Source organism: Gopherus flavomarginatus, chromosome 6 (genome assembly GCF_025201925.1).
Source record: "Gopherus flavomarginatus isolate rGopFla2 chromosome 6, rGopFla2.mat.asm, whole genome shotgun sequence".
Classification (NCBI taxonomy): Eukaryota; Metazoa; Chordata; order Testudines; family Testudinidae; genus Gopherus; species Gopherus flavomarginatus.
The window spans coordinates 92,408,051-92,424,039 of record NC_066622.1 but is presented as its reverse complement, the minus strand read 5'-3'; the positions used below and the strand labels follow the sequence as shown (position 1 = coordinate 92,424,039).

The 15,989-nt window shown below is 43.8% G+C and overlaps 2 protein-coding genes across 6 annotated transcripts in view; one reads left to right on the top strand and one right to left on the bottom strand.

The window, feature by feature from the left end:
• LOC127053499 (zinc finger and SCAN domain-containing protein 20-like) overlaps nucleotides 1-15,989 on the top strand; it is a 449,526-nt gene that overhangs the window by 250,039 nt on the left and 183,498 nt on the right. The window lies entirely within an intron of this gene.
• Nucleotides 1-15,989, bottom strand: part of REEP3 (receptor accessory protein 3) — a 59,823-nt gene that overhangs the window by 34,043 nt on the left and 9,791 nt on the right. For both annotated transcript variants that reach the window (XM_050958345.1, XM_050958346.1), the window contains one exon: nucleotides 399-471. In XM_050958345.1, coding sequence (XP_050814302.1) covers nucleotides 399-471 — 73 coding nt within the window. Of the gene's footprint in view, nucleotides 1-398; nucleotides 472-15,989 lie in introns of those variants that run through there.

Sequence of the window (15,989 nt, the reverse complement as noted above, 5' to 3'; positions counted from 1 at the left end):
CTGTTATAGGAGGCACTATAGACAGCTGAAATCCACAGGGCCCTGGGCTGGAACCCGGAGTAGAGGGCAGGCCCGGGTTCCCCCCAAACCTCCCTACTCCTGATCAGACACAGGAGGAATTGACCCAGACTGTGGGTTCCACCAGAGGGGAAGATCACTGAGGTGTGCAAATCTGCCAATAAAAGCAAGACCCACCAAGGAGGAGCAGGAACTTTGTCACAGCATATATAATGTTAGTCATATAATTTTTGTACCTAATATTTATGAAGATATATTGAAGTTGTCATGCTTTCATGTGACTATATGTTAAACTGAATAACTTGGTAAAATTTACATCCACTAAGTTTCAGCTGAAGCATTATGTTTAATTGGACAAACAAGAAAGAAGTGGGACTTACATATTCCTTCACATTTTTTGTCTTCACAGCTTTGTAAGAATAATAAGCAGGGTACAACATCCCAAACACCAACCTAAGGAAAAATAAACAAACAGTTTTTAAAATCTGAGAAGCTGTATATAAAACAAAGCAATAATCTCATACAATTAAATGGGTGAACCACCTAGAAACAGCACTCTACTAGCTTTAAAAAAAAAAAAAGATTAAAGCAGTTTGAAGGAAGCTTTAGGCAATGTATAATGGCACTGCTTTAACTCAGGATGGCTAAAATGACCCTTTACAGATGGATCTATTTCCTAGAACCTGCCTCTTTAACAGATGACTGTAATATTGCCAATTAAAGGAACTACACTAGTAGCAATGGTACATATTTCAGGTGTAGTTTTACTGTAGGACTACATCTGGATTTGTGGTAGGTGTGGTCACAGCATTGCTCTTAGGCGAACTATTCTGCAACTGCCAACCCAGCTCCTTGAAACAATGGTTCGTGGGTGGTTTTGAGACAGATTCTACACTATGAAGAGTTATGAAAAGTCCAAATTCAGTTTCCTGGCACTCCCCAGGAAGCTAAGCCATTTCTACAACACATTGCTCAAATAGATGCTAATCCAAATAGTAGGAGTTCATTCTTAGCACAGACAGCTACTTTCTGCTCAAAGTTTTGAAAGTTCTTCACCCTCCCACTCAAACAAAAAACAAAACAAAACAAAAAGCCAAAAAACTTACAACCAGGAGGGTGTCCCAGAAATGCATGCGGAGTACCAGAGCAAGACCAATAGGTAACTGAATTCAGACTACTGTCTAGTGAGAGGCTGTATTTTCCTGACCCCTGCTAATTTGTCATGGTAAAGAGCTCTTAAAGAAGTACCCCATAAGCATGGATTGGTGGGACAGTTGATTGAGACATGGAATCAACAGCCGTGGCTAGAGAATCCCTAAACGAGGAAAGAACTAACTTTGTAACACCATTATGAAATCACAGACGGTATCCATGGTCCCTGCTCCGGTGACCACAGACGCCTGTAGTGCTTGAAATATGGTCATGCCTGCCTCCAGCAAAACTGCATCCACAGTATACTTATCAGCATTGAGGCTGTCATAACCTAATTCCCAGATTTGGACCTTAGCGTCCAAAATATGAGGGTTAGCATGAAAACCTCTAAGCTTAGTTACCAGCTTGGACCTGGTAAAGGTGCCACCACCCAAAAAATTAGAGTGTTTTGGGGCACTCTGGTTCCCCAAAAAACCTTCCCTGGGGACCCCAAGACCCAAATCCCTTGAGTCTCACAACAAAGGGAAATAAACCTTTTCCCTTCCCCCCTCCAGGTGTTCCTGAAGAGATACACAGAAGCAAGCTCCGTGAATCTAAACAGAGGGATTCCACCTTCCCCGTTTCCAGTCCTGGAAACAGAAGTACTTCCCTCTTCACCCAGAGGGTATGCAAAGTCAGGCTAGTAAATCTAACACACACAGATTTCCCCCTGACTTCTTCCTCCCATCAATTCCCTGGTGAGCACAGACTCAATTCCCTGGAGTTCCCCACTAAAGAAAAACTCCAACAGGTCTTAAAAAGAAAGCTTTATATAAAAAGAAAGAAAAAATACATAAAAATGGTCTCTCTGTATTAAGGTGACAAATACAGGGTCAATTGCTTAAAAGAAATATGAATAAACAGCCTTTTTCAAAAAGAATACAATTCAAAGCACTCCAGCAACTACACACATGTAAATACAAAAAAACAAACTTATCTTTGTACTCACAACTTGGAAACAGAAGATTAGAAAGGCAGGAAACAGAAATCCTCTCATAGCCGAGAGAGAGACAGGCAGAAGACAAAAAAAACAAAGAACTCAGACACAAACTTCCCTCCACCCAGAGTTGAAAAAATCCTGTTTCCTGATTGATCCTCTGGTCAGGTGTTTCAGGTTACTTCTTTCCAGGTGTAAGAGACATTAACCCTTAGCTATCTGTTTATGACAGAGGCATATTTTGCAGTGAATGGAACTAACTTCTCCAATTTAATTGGCACTCCCTCTCAGTGAATTGTGAAGCAAGAGGCAACCCATCAACAAAAAACCTCCCCATCATTACAGTAAGTCAAGCTTTGATGGAACTTCCTGGTTATTACTTACATGTTTATAATATATGGCAAAGCAAGCTGTACTATGCCAGAAATTTAAAATCTCTGGGTTTTAAAGACCGAAACAAAAGGGCAAGTTGTTCATCTACATGGCATAGGAGTAGAATCCGTTTATGACTGGCTAAATAACTTTCAAGTTTGCATAACCTCCATATTAGCACATATACAGCATAGATGCAGTGAATCATTTGTTTCAATTAGTTCAACACAAACAGCTGAAGCATAAGCTATTGCAGTTAGATAAAGCCTTGTCTACATCAGACTTGACAGCCAGATTCAATGGTAAGATGATGAATATTACTCCTAGGACCACAATCCACTTTCCTTCCCCCTCCTCCACCCCACCCCTGACCTACCCAAGCTCCCAGACACTCCATCCCAACACACCACAGCTACTCTACTCCAGATGTTTCTACTCCATTCTCCTTGGATATTTGACATGGGTAACTAGGTGTAACTTAGCACCCCATTTTTGAACAGGAAAATCTTAATGAGAAGCCATGTTTAAAAAAAAAAAGTATGGTAAATAGTGTATCAAATACAAATCTACTTCTGAGCACACTGAGCTGTGCTAAATTAGTCAATCTCCAAATTCATCAGTTGTGGATATCAATGAAACAACAGGATTGCAGTTTAAAAGAAGCTTTTTTAAACAGCTATTGGAATTGTTGCCGGTTGCCTAAATTAAAGCCATGTTAGTCGCATTTTGACAAACAACAAGGAAAATGATGGATGGAGAGGTGAAGCAGAAATGGGACTGAGAGTCAATACCTTCTGTACAATATTTGGATTCATGCATGAGGAAGAGGTAGCTGAGAAATAAGGCTATAATGCCAACATGGATTATTTTGGTGACATCAGTGACCGGGTTGGGTTTTTTGCAGGTTTTTTTTCTTTTTAAAAGAATAAATACTTAATTTCAGCTTTGCATTAATGGAATCACATACAGTACAGAGGAGGAGGTTACTTATCACTGGAGGTTCTTTGAGGTGTGTGGTTCCTATCTGTATTCTACATGCAGGTGCACATGCATGCCATGTGCCTGAGTCCATAAGTGTTTCTTAGAGTCCTTTGACCCACACGTGTCTCCTTGTTCTTCCAGCGCTGAGTGTATAAGAGGTACTGTGGGTCAATGCCTCTCCAGTTTCTTACCATAATGGAATCCAGTCTGAAGCAGAGAGGATGGAAGGCAGTTAATGGAATACAGATAGGCACCATGCATCTCAAAGAACCTCCAGTTACAGGTAAGTAACCTCCTCCTCTTGAGTGATGGTCCCTATGTGTATTCCACACATGGGTGACTCACGAACAGTTATCAGCATGGAGGTAGGTGCATGCATGACACTGGAAGTGCAGCCTGTAGCATGGCCTGACCCACAGCAGTGTTTGCTGCTGCTGCTTGTGTGATGGCATAGTGTGTTGTGGACATGTGGAGTCCAGTGAGGCCAATGTGGTGGCTTAGGCTCTATGACGTTGCACTCCATATGTTTATGGAAATATGCTTATGAATATAAATATAATGTAACTGGAATATGCTTTATGTAAAAGGTCTCTTGTAATGTGTCATTACAAAGCTTATAATCTACTGAGTGTTCATCCTATCTGTATGAATGTATCATTCTTGTATCTGAAGTATTACTCTGAAGTCCTATTGTAACTATGCAGAGTGTGGGCCATTAATGGTGGTTTGGAATCCTGATGGCTCCCATTAACCAGGACGATTGGTTGTTAAGTGGCTCTGTACCAGGGGAAAAGTATTGGGCCCAGACTATGAAGGAGTCTAGTCTGAAAGAAAATTATTGGAACATCTGAGGGTGAGATTTATTTGTAATCAGTTTCTAAATATATTAGGTTTAGACTTGAAGATTGTTTTATTTTGCTTGGTAATTTACCTTTTGTTCTGTCTGGTATTACTTGAAACCATTTAAAGCCTACTTTTTATACTTAATAAAATCATTTGTTTATTAACAAACCCAGAGTAAGTGATTAATATCTGGGAGAGCAAACAGCTCTCTATCAGTGGTATGGAGGGCAGATAATTCATGAGTTTACCCTGTATAAAGCTTATACAGAGTAAAATGGATTAGAAGTTTGGATCCCATTGGGAACTGGATGTCTGGGTGCTGGAGATTTAAAACGACTCAGCAGTTACCTGTTAAAGCCTGCAGCTTTGGGGGCATGGTTCAGACCTGCGTCGGTGTTGAAGCATACTAGCGTTGTCTGGCTCAATAATGCAGGGTTTTAGGGTCCCAAGCCATCAGGGAAAATGGGCTCAGAGGTAATTTCAGCACATCAAGTGACACACAGACCCCCTTGGGACTGACTGAAATCATCACAGGCTTGTGTTGAGTGCACTGTGATTCTAGCAGATGGAGGTATGATGCATTCGTTTTAGCATTCACAGACGCACCCAGAGATTTGTTGGGACGAGAGGACTTCACCACTGGATTTCTCAGCTATGGCCACAAATAGCTTCAGTGATGCATGAAAGGGTTGAGTCCTGTGGAATGCCAGTGCACGATGGACGTCAAGGGAGCACAAGGCTTTATCAGTAAGGGAAGGGTGTAGTTTGGGGAAGAAAACTAGCAGGTGTATGCACTGATTTAGATGGAACTCAGACACCACACTTGGGATGAATTTAGGGTTCAGCCATAAGAATATCTTGTCCTTGGCTAGCTTCATGTAAGGGAAGTGTCTGCCATCATGGCTGAAAATTCACTGACTTGTCTGTTCAAGATAACTGATATCAAAGTTGCTTTCATCAAGAGATGGGAGAGTGAGCATGTTGCTCAAAGAGTGGCTTCATTAGGGTAGAGAGAACGAGATTAAGGTCCCATGGTGGTGTGGGCTTCAGTTCTGGTGGAAAACAGTAAATCTTTCACCAAGCAGATATAGTGGTGGGATGCATCAACACAGAGGTCCATGGGAGACAGAAAGGCACTGAATTCTGCCAGATGCATTAGAACAGAACTGAGGGTCAGGTCAACATCTTGAGGGTGAGAAGGCAGTTGAGGACGACTGGAATAGAAACTGTGTTCAGTGAGTGGTGGTTGCGGTGGGCCCATGCTATGAAGCAGGGATCGGCAACCTATGGCACACGTGCCAAAGATGGCATGTGAGCCGATTTTTAATGGCATACTGTGGCCTGCTGGGACTCCAGAGTGCCATTAAAAATCTGCAGGTTCCACGCTCCTGGGCCAGAGCATCCAGCTGAGCGCAGCAAGCTGCTGGCCCCTCCCCCACCTTCCCTGGAACCCTGCCACCGCACACGCAGCGCTCTGGGGGCCGGGGCTGCGCACTCCTGCGGGGCAGCGTATCTGACTCTGCTTGGAGCCTCATGGTAAGGGGTCCAGGGCCGGGGGCAGTCAGGGGACAGGGAGCAAGGTGGGTTGGATAAGGGTGGGATCCTGAGGGGGGGGTGGCTCGGGATGGGGGTCTCTGGAGAGGGCAGTCAGGGAGTGGGGGGGTGGATAGGGGTCAGGGCAGTCAAGGCACAAGGAGGTCCGGGGGGGGGCAGTCTCTGGAGGTGGTGGTCAGGGGATAAGAAGCTGGGGGGGCTGGATGAGTTGGGAGTTCTGGTGGGTGCTGTCAGGAGGCAGGGGCATGGAGAGGGGTTGGGGCAGGCAGGGAGCAAGGGGTGTTGTATGGGTCTAGAGTTCTGGGGGTCCTGGCAGGGAGCGGTTGGATAGGCATGGTAGTCCAGGGGGTCTGTCTGGGGGCAGGGGTGTGGATAAGGGTCAGGGGACAAGGAGCAGGGAGGCTTAGAGAGGGGCAGGGGTCCCAGGAGGAGGCAGTCAGAGGACAAGGAGCAGGAGGGTTGGGGGTTTTGAGGGAGGTAGTCATCCAGCCCTCTGCCCTAAGCCCTGACCCCCCCACCACACCCCTCTGCCCTGAGCCCTATACTTCCCTCATATGCACCCAGTCCTCTGACTCCTCACCCCCCCCACCACGATCCCAGCCCTGACTGGCATTCCCACACATACCCAGCCCCCTCACCCTGACTCTTGTACTCCCCCCTGCAGCCCCTTGACATCCCATGCACCCCGCACATTCCCACCCTGAGCACTAAACAGAACCTCCTGCAATCCTCACACCAAATGGGAGCTGCCCAGGTAACTGCCCCCACACCCAAACCTCCTTCCCCAACCCTGAGCCCCCTCCCTCATTCTAGCTCCTGGCCAGACCCTTCACCCCCAGCCCTGTGCTCAGTGCACCCTCAGCTTAGTGCAGAGAGAGGAAAAGAATGGGCCAGAACCAGGGAGAAGTTAGGTACCCACTGTATGTGGGCAGGGCCGGGACCCCAGACCAGCAGCAGGGTGAGAAGGTCTGGCAGCCGGGATCCTGGCTGGCAGGAGCTGGTGGATGGAGCAGCAGTGGGCTGAGCCACTCAGCCCACTGCCGGTCTGGGGTCCCGGCCACCGGCCCCGCACAGCCTGCAGCCGGTCCGGGGCTCTGGCTGCCGGACGCTTCCCAGCTGGGGTCCCGGCCGCAGGCCCCACTAAGCCCACTGCCAGCCTAGGTGAACAGAACCCCAGACCAGCAGCGGGCTGGCAGTGTAAGATCAACATTTTAATTTAATTTTAAATGAAGCTTCTTAAACATTTTGAAAACCTTGTTTATTTTACAATACAATACTAGTTTAGTTATATAATATATAGACTTGTAGAGAGAGAGACCTAAAAAACATTAAAATGTATTACCAGCATGCAAAACCTTAAATTAGAGTGAATAAATGAAAACTCAACACACCACTTCTGAAAGGTTGCCAACCCCTGCTATGAAGTGTCTCCATTTAGTTCAGTAGCAGGATCTCGTGAATTCTTTCCTGCTTTAGGTAAGGATTTGTTGAATCAGAGTAGAGCACCCCTGATGACGAGGGCCTGGATTGGGATGACAAAGCCTCTCCCAATCTTGTGTGAGCAGAAGCAGCGTGGTGTGCAGGCAGAGAGTTTGAGGAGGTCCGTGAACCGGAACTGATGGTGCCGGAATGGGGCTATGAGTATGACAGTCGCTCTCTCCTGGTTAATCTTGTGTAGCACCTGTGGCAGCAAGGGAATGGAGGCGGGGAAAGGAGTAGCAGAGGTTGCCTGTTCAGGGGAAGAGGAGAGAATTGCCCTGAGAGTCCTCCCTTAGAGCAGGCCTGCACAACTCGTACAACAGCGAGGGCCATATTACTCCAAAGAAAACAGCTGAGGGCCGAACCCCCCCAGCCCTGCCGAACCTCCACCACTGTGCTGCCCAGCCCCCTCATCCCTGCCCCACACACACAGCCCTGAGCAGTATTAAACAAATTCCTTTTAATAATTTTAGGTCTGAACCACACAAGCTGTACAGGCCTAAAGACAATCTGATTTGTCCTTAAATTGACATGGATAAAGATATTGTGGAAATATCTAAGGATGGAAACCTTTATCACATGATGGAATATGTAACTGTTCCTTAAATGCTGGGACTTTTTAGTATTGGTTTCTGCAGGGGAATAGAGTTCAGTAAATGCTCCACTCTTTTGTAGCTGTGGCAGCAATATCATGTAGTGTTGAGATCCAGTGCTTGTCCTCAGTACCCATAGTCAGCTGCAGCCCCTCACCCCCAATGCACTGATCCTTCTCTATAGATTTGGAAGCAGATCTGAAGATTCAAGTAAACACTTTAAAAAAAAAAAAGTATATTCTTTGCCCACACCTCTGATCTTAAAAAAAAGAAGTCAGTTTTGTAATTGGTAGACTTTCCAGATCACTCTGGATTACATGAATTTTTCATGTCCCAACTGAGGACCACTGGCAGCTATGTGGGGAAATTTTACACTACCTGCTTGCATCACAATTGGCTAAATATGTTGTTCTCTGTCCTTTTTTTTTTTTTTAAATACCTAATTCTCCCATTAATGGAATGAAACAAAAACTTTTTTTCTCCTTTAGTTATGTCTTTTGACTCTTATGCATGGTCTAGGTTCCTTTGCTGCTGTCTGAGAACTCTTGTTAAATTTTCATGTTAGAGCAGTGTCAAAAACACTAGAAGAATAGGGGCCACTGATAATTATAAGATCTGCTTTTTTATTATCTAGAGTTCTTGCCACTTTCACTAAAACCAAGGGGAGAAGAGTAGAAGAGCATGGCTCATTTAATTTGTCTTCTCCCCCCCCCCCCCCCGCCTCCTCCCCAAAAGCTATATGTTATGGGATAAATACCAGTGAGGGTGAAGTGTTAATTTAAGCTAAAGGACAGTGATGGCACAACCAATAGATACCAAGTGGCCAAGGACAAAATCAAGCTGGAAATTACTGTAGAAAGTTTCTAACCAGCAGTAGGGTGAGGCTCTGGAACAGCCTACCAATAGGAGTTGTGGGGCAAACAACTTAATTAGTTTTAAAGGAGAACTTGACATATTTGAGTCATGGTTTTTTTTACAGTGGGGTTGCTTGTGATGGTAGGGAGCTGGGCTCAACAGCGCTGGGGATCAGTTTTGGTTCATGTCTTATATTACTAGAAGACAATTCTTCAGGGTTTCAGCTGGACACTTGCACGCGTCATGAAGGGATCACCTCACTCCCCGAGAGAGAGAGAGAGAGAGAATGTGAGAGTGAGTGAGTGTATTTTCACTGGTGAACTGAATCTAGCATGTTCAGCTGTAAAATGTTGCGACATTCCAACTATACCACTGAGGAGTTTGAATGGAACTCTGACATACCCCAGTTAAGGTGGGGGGTGGGGGGAGGACCACCCATATCCTATTCCCTGAAGACACGCGTGCACGTGCGCACACACACACACACACTCCTCATTATATTAGTTCTATTTAAAATTTTGACAGTGAGACAGCTTTAAATACTACTCATCCCTCATTTGTACTCTAAGCAGCAATTATCCATCCATCCTCTCCCCCTACCCCAATATATTATTCCTGAGGAAAACCTAATCCTTTTGTTATTTAAAAAGGTCACAGGGTTAACCTTCCCTTTTCCTTACAGAGTTTCCTTGTATATATATATTTTTCCCCCCAAGACATTATTCTTGAGATCAAGTTATAAACGTTACCATGAGAATTACTTAGTGGTTACAATTACAACATAAGACTCCCAAAGTTACCAATCACATCAGCTGCAGAAAATTTCTTTATGATCCTAAGTATTTAAGGACATTTACTCTATTCCCTCACAACAGTTGGGGGGGGGGGGGCCGAAACAAACAAACAAACAAAAAACACAAATTGATTCAGGGCTTGGCTACACTGGCGCTTTACAGTGCTGCAACTTTCACGCTCAGGGGTGTGAAAAAACACCCCCGAGCGCTGCAAGATACAGCGCTGTAAAGCCTCAGCGTAATCAGTGCTGCAGCGCTGGGAGTGCGGCTCCCAGCGCTGCAAGCTACACCCGTAGAGGATGTGGTTTACGTGCAGCGCTGGGAGAGCTCTCTCCCAGCGCTGGCGCTGCGACCACACTCACACTTCAAAGCGCTGCCGCGGTAGTGCTTTGAAGTTTCAAGTGTAGCCATACCCTCAGTGTATTAAGATGATGCTGTACCATATGAGCTGTCAAAGCTCCAGCATCTGAGGACTTTTAACATAATCTTTGTTATTTAGGAGGTGCTTTAATTTAACTACATAAATAAGGATTAGACAGACACTTATAACAGGAGACACAGTCTTGTGGCACCTTACAGACTAACAGACGTATTGAAGATGCATCTGACAAAGTGGGTATTCACGCTCCAATACATCTGTTAATCTATAAAGGTGCCACAGGACACTGTCACTTTTTACAAATTCAGACTAACACGGCTACCCCTCTGATACTTGTAACAGGAAAGACTCTTATAGATTAGGGTACCAAGTCATTTCCATTCTTACTGTTTTCAGTAAATATATTTTCTGCAATTTCTAGCTACTGGTCTGAAGGTTTCTAGTTCTGGCCTGTGGCTGAAGCTTACTTATTTAAATGCCATGACAGTGCCATCATTTTTCAGTACAGCAGAGTGGGAAAATGCTCTTCTCCACTATATGCTTCACATTTTTTTAAACAGCCTTAGTGTCAAAACAGCTGGAAGTAGGAAGCTAAAATCTGGAAGGGAAGTGGGCTTAAGTGAGGAGAACTGCCTCTGAATGTTCCAGAGGAAGACAGGCTTTATTTATGAGACTGACAAAAGAAAAAAAAAAAAAAACAACCAACACCACAACCACACCACACTTCAGTATACATTTGGTATATGTCTAAGACCTTTTAAACTAATATCTAGAGTGGTGCACAGCCTGCATTCACATGTGCAGTGGTAAGTTAGCTGCTTAGTGAGGTTCACATCGAATAAAGGTCCACAGAAGCCCTGGCTTCATTCACTGCACCTCTTGTGAGGTAAGACTATACAACTCAAAGCTATGTGAAAATGCCCAGGAATTCCTAATATGTTCAGTGGAAGGGGATCACAACATGGTCAGACACAATAGTCACCATTACACTAATCATTCTGTAACATGGAAGAGTTTCTTAAGTTCTGAATCTTTTTGTGAAATAATCTTAAAATCTCTGTTAGGAAAAAGTTCAAGTTACACTGTTATGTGCTTGAATATCTGGTAGTGGCAGTTGCCTATGGAACCTATCCCAGGGCATTATGCATTTAAGTTATGATTAGCTGTTAATCATACCACATTATTGTAATATAATATATCAGAGAGGGCAGAGTTACCCTTAATATTTTTCCCTGTGGCAACTGTAGGCCTAAGGTTAGAGATTGGTGTTTTCATTAAGCTTATTTACCAGAGGCAAGCTTTGTTTATAACTGGGATCCTGTTGGTCTAACTTCAGCAAAAGCATGTGATGTACTTCAGAAAAAAGAATTCCATTCCTTATAGGCAAAGAGAAATCACACTTGACTTGCAGTACCTAAAGAGACTAAAAACAAGGTTGCATGCACTGTTGTAGAGGCATTGGTTCCAAGATATTAGAGAAATGAGGTAATATCTTTTATTGCACCAATGTCTGTTAGTCAGATAGACAAGCTTTGAGCTTACACAGACCTGAAGCAGAGCTCTGTGTAAGTTGCAAAGTTTGTGTCTCTCACCAGAAGAAGTTGCTCGGACACAAAAAAAAAAAAAAAAAATTACCCCACCCACCTTGTCTCTCTAACAACATGGTTGACCAACTAAGGAATTATGTTAACAGCTATGGGTTTTCAGAAGTGGATTTCTTTCCACAACACTTTTCACAACTGAAGGGAAGCATAGCATAAATATGATCTCACTGTATCCTCATCTACACAAATACATCAACTAAGATTCGTATTAACCTCAAGTACTTGTAAAGTTTTTTAGGTGTTACTTTTCCATGACACGTCTTGGATAGTGAATAGGAAATGAGAAACTTAACACAGAAGATGGGAATATAAATCCATAGAACCCCAAAACTGTGGGCTACAACAATTATCATGGGAAACTCGCAACTACTGAAGGTACTTTTACACACACACACACACACACACACACACACACACACACTTACTTTCATATGCCTAAAAAGTCATTGGATGTTACAAGTAGCATCACTTAATCACATAAAATTAAAAGAAATATCTTCAAAACTAAGGGAAATATATAAAAATTCAATTTAGAATAAAATTTCCTTGGTAACATGTCTAAATGTTACCCCTGGTCTCACAGAACTAAACAGGACTATCCTTCTATCGACTATCCCCACAGAAAGTTATATAAGGAGAAAACTATGACAATTAACGGCCAGAACAAACTCCAGAGAGTGAATGGGAAGGAAAAGAGGGTGCATTTTTCCCTTTCTACTATTCGCTCCCAAAGCCAAGACTTCTATTACAACAGCCACATTATCAAAGGGAGGCAAAGCAAAAAGCATTATATTGGAACTTTCCACAGAAAGTTCTTCTGTCCTGGATTCTTGCACTATCAAAAAAAAACAAAAAACAAAAAACAAAAAAACACACACACTCATCAGTAAAATAGAAGTTAAGTAAAAGCAGAGGTTACACATTTTTCCAAAAAAATCTTCAGCTCAAATGAAATTGTGACTTATGGACATGAGAGCAGATTGCTGATCTGAAGTTAAAAAACAAATGGGGAATGTTCAATATTAGTTAACCCCTTTTCTGTTTCTATACTTATGCCTATTATCTAAGAGTTCTTCAATCTTGTTCACAAAACTAGTTCCCTCATCATTTTAACTGAAAATTGTAAAATGCTTCCCAGTATGAATTATTGCTACCTACTACACATTTATGCTGAAAGACAAAAAGGCCTCGTGTTTGGTTTAATATTATGCACTCCTGGAAAACATTTTCTAAAAATGTTACATGATCTATTTGAATGTAACTTGCACTTCCTTTGCTAGTTACATTCAACTCACATCTGCCATCAAAAAGCTATATGCTTAAAGGAATAAGGAATATTTTTGTATCATTACAGCATACACCTATGTTTATCACATGGATGATTTTCCAATGGCAGGTTGGCACCAAATTGTTTAGCATCACTACTACTGTAGCTAATAGTTTGCTACAACCCAAAGAAACATATCCTTACATTAAAACCTGTTTTAGAGTGGTAGCCGTATTAGGGTATGTCTACACTACGGGATTATTCCAATTTTACATAAACCGGTTTTGTAAAACAGATTGTATAAAGTCGAGTGCATGCGGCCACACTAAGCATATTAATTCGGTGGTGTGCGTCCATGTACTGAGGCTAGCGTCGATTTCTAGAGCATTGCACTGTGGGTAGCTATCCCATAGTTCCCGCAGTCTCCTCTGCTGGAATTCTGGGTTGAGATCCCAATGCAAAAAACAGTGTCGTGGGTGATTCTGGGTAAATGTCCTCACTCAATCCTTCCTCCGTGAAAGCAACAGCAGACAATCATTTCACGCTCCTTTCCCCTGGATTGCCCTAGCAGATGCCATAGCACGGCAACCATGGAGCCCGTTTTGCCTTTTGTCACTGTCACCGTATGTGTACTGGATGCTGCTGACAGACACAGTACTGCAGTGCTACACAGCAGCATTCATTTGCCTTTGCAAGGTAGCAGACGGTTACCATCCCTATTGCACCATCTGCCATGTCATTGTAAATTGGGGATGAGATGACAGTTATCAGTCGTTCTGTACTGTCTGCTGTTGTCACGGGTGCTCCTGGCTGGCCTCGCTGAGGTCGGCCGGGGGTGCATGGACAAAAATGGGAACGACTCCCCAGGTCATTCCCTTCTTTATGTTTTGTCTAAAAATAGAGTCAGTCCTGCCTAGAATATGGGGCAAGTGTACTAGAGAACCAGAGAGCACAGCCGCTCCATGTCAGAGCCCCAGAGATCCTGCAGAAATGAGCTGCATGCCATTCTAGGGGTGCCCCTGCAACAGGCCCACCCACTGCTTCCCTCCTTCCCCAACCCACCTGGGCTACCATGGCAGTGTCCCCCCATTTGTGTGATGAAGTAATAAAGAATGCAGGAATAAGAAACAGTGACTTGTTAGTTAAATAAAATGAGGGGGAGGCAGCCTCCAGCAGCTATGATAGTCCAGACAGTACAGAATCTTTTCTTTAGACATGAAAGTGGCGGAGCTGATAGAGCTCAGCCTCCAGTTGCTATGATGAGGACAGTTACCAGCCGTTCTGTACCATTTGCTGGGAACGAGCGGGAGTCATTCCCATTTTTACCCAGGAGCCCCGGGCCGACCTCACCGAGGCCAGCCAAGAGCACTCACGGGCTGATGATGATGATGGCAGACAGTACAATATGACTGCTGTCCACTGGGAAGGGGATGCTGGTATTCAGTGCTGCAGCACCCCGTCTACCAGCAGCATGCAGTAGATATAGGGTGACACTGAAAAAAGGCGAGAAACGTTTTTTTTCCCCTTTTCTTTCGGGGGTGGGGGTGGGTGGGGAGAAAGGGTGTAAATTGATGACATATACCCTGAAACACCCGGGAAAATGTTTTTGACCCTTCAGGCACTGGGAGCTCAGCCAAGAATGCAAATGCTTTTCAGAGACTGTGGGATAGCTGGAGTCCTCAGTACTCCCTCCCTCCCTCCATGAGCGTCCATTTGATTCTTTGGCTTTCTGTTACGCTTGTCACAGAGCACTGTGCTGTGGACTCTGTATCATAGCCTGGAGATTTTTTCCAAATGCTTTGGCATTTCATCTTCTGTAAAGGAGTTCTGATAGAACAGATTTGTCTCCCCATACAGCAATCAGATCCAGTATCTCCCGTACGGTCCGTACTGGAGCTCTTTTTGGATTTGGGACTGCATTGCCACCCGTGCTGATCAGAGCTCCACGGTGGGCAAACAGGAAATGAAATTCAAAAGTTCGCGGGGCCTTTCCTGTCTACTTGGCCAGTGCATCCGAGTTCAGATTGCTTTCCAGAGCTGTCACAATGGTGCACTGTGGGATACCACCTGGAGGCCAGTACCGTCGATTTGCGGCCACACAAACCCTAATTTGACATGGCAATACCGATTTCAGAGCTACTCCTCTCGTCGGGGAGAAGAACAGAAACTGGTTTAAAGAGCCCTTTATGTCGATATAAAGGGCCTTGTTGTGTGGACGGGTGCAGGGATAAATCAGTTTAATGCTGCTAAATTCGCTTTAAATGTGTAGTGTAGATCAGGCCTTAGTTTGGATCAGCAAAACCAACAAGGAGTACTTGTAGCAACTTAGAGACTAACACATTTATTTGGGCATAAACTTTCGTGAGCCAAAATCCACTTCACTCCATGCATCTGATGAAGTGGGTTTTAGCCCACAAAAGCTTATGCCCAAATAAATGTGTTAGTCTCTAAGGTGCCACAAGAATTCTTTTTTTTTTTTTTTTTTTTTAATTTAAAGATCATTGGCAATCCCTTTGCAGTGTTTCATGTTCTTTTTCATAGTCTTCAAAATCTGAAGTTTCTGTCATGGCAAGTGTAAATTCTGGATTTCATGACAAATTTCAGTTGTCCTTTAAAAGATCAAAAAACTTGTCCATGGCAAACATATAGGACAGGGGCTATTTGTTACAGATTCACATCTTTTAGAGACCTGTGTTTTTATGGACTTGCTCATCAGGGATTAAAAGCCATCCAGATCCAAAATGCACATGAGTTATTTGGGTACCAGATTTGGCTTTGGACCCTTAAGTTCCCAAAATATAGCTGTATTAGCTGTTGGCTTCACATAAGACTAAAAAAGGTAAGTTATTCCACCACAGGTGTGGAAGTGTTTGAGCTTGAAACATACCTCAGTTAAGCATATTCTGGATAGCAAAACATGCACGAGTGTTATTTTGTACTAGGAACACCCTTTCATGTCACAACACAATGTTTTTGGTATTCTTCCATCTGAAATGTGGGAGACACAAACTGTGTTTAAATGCACGCAGTATGGAATATACACCAAGAGCATTAACTAAGAATGTCATCCCCTACAGTATACCTTTAGCCATTCTCTATCTGGTCCCAGCAGGCTTCAGCCC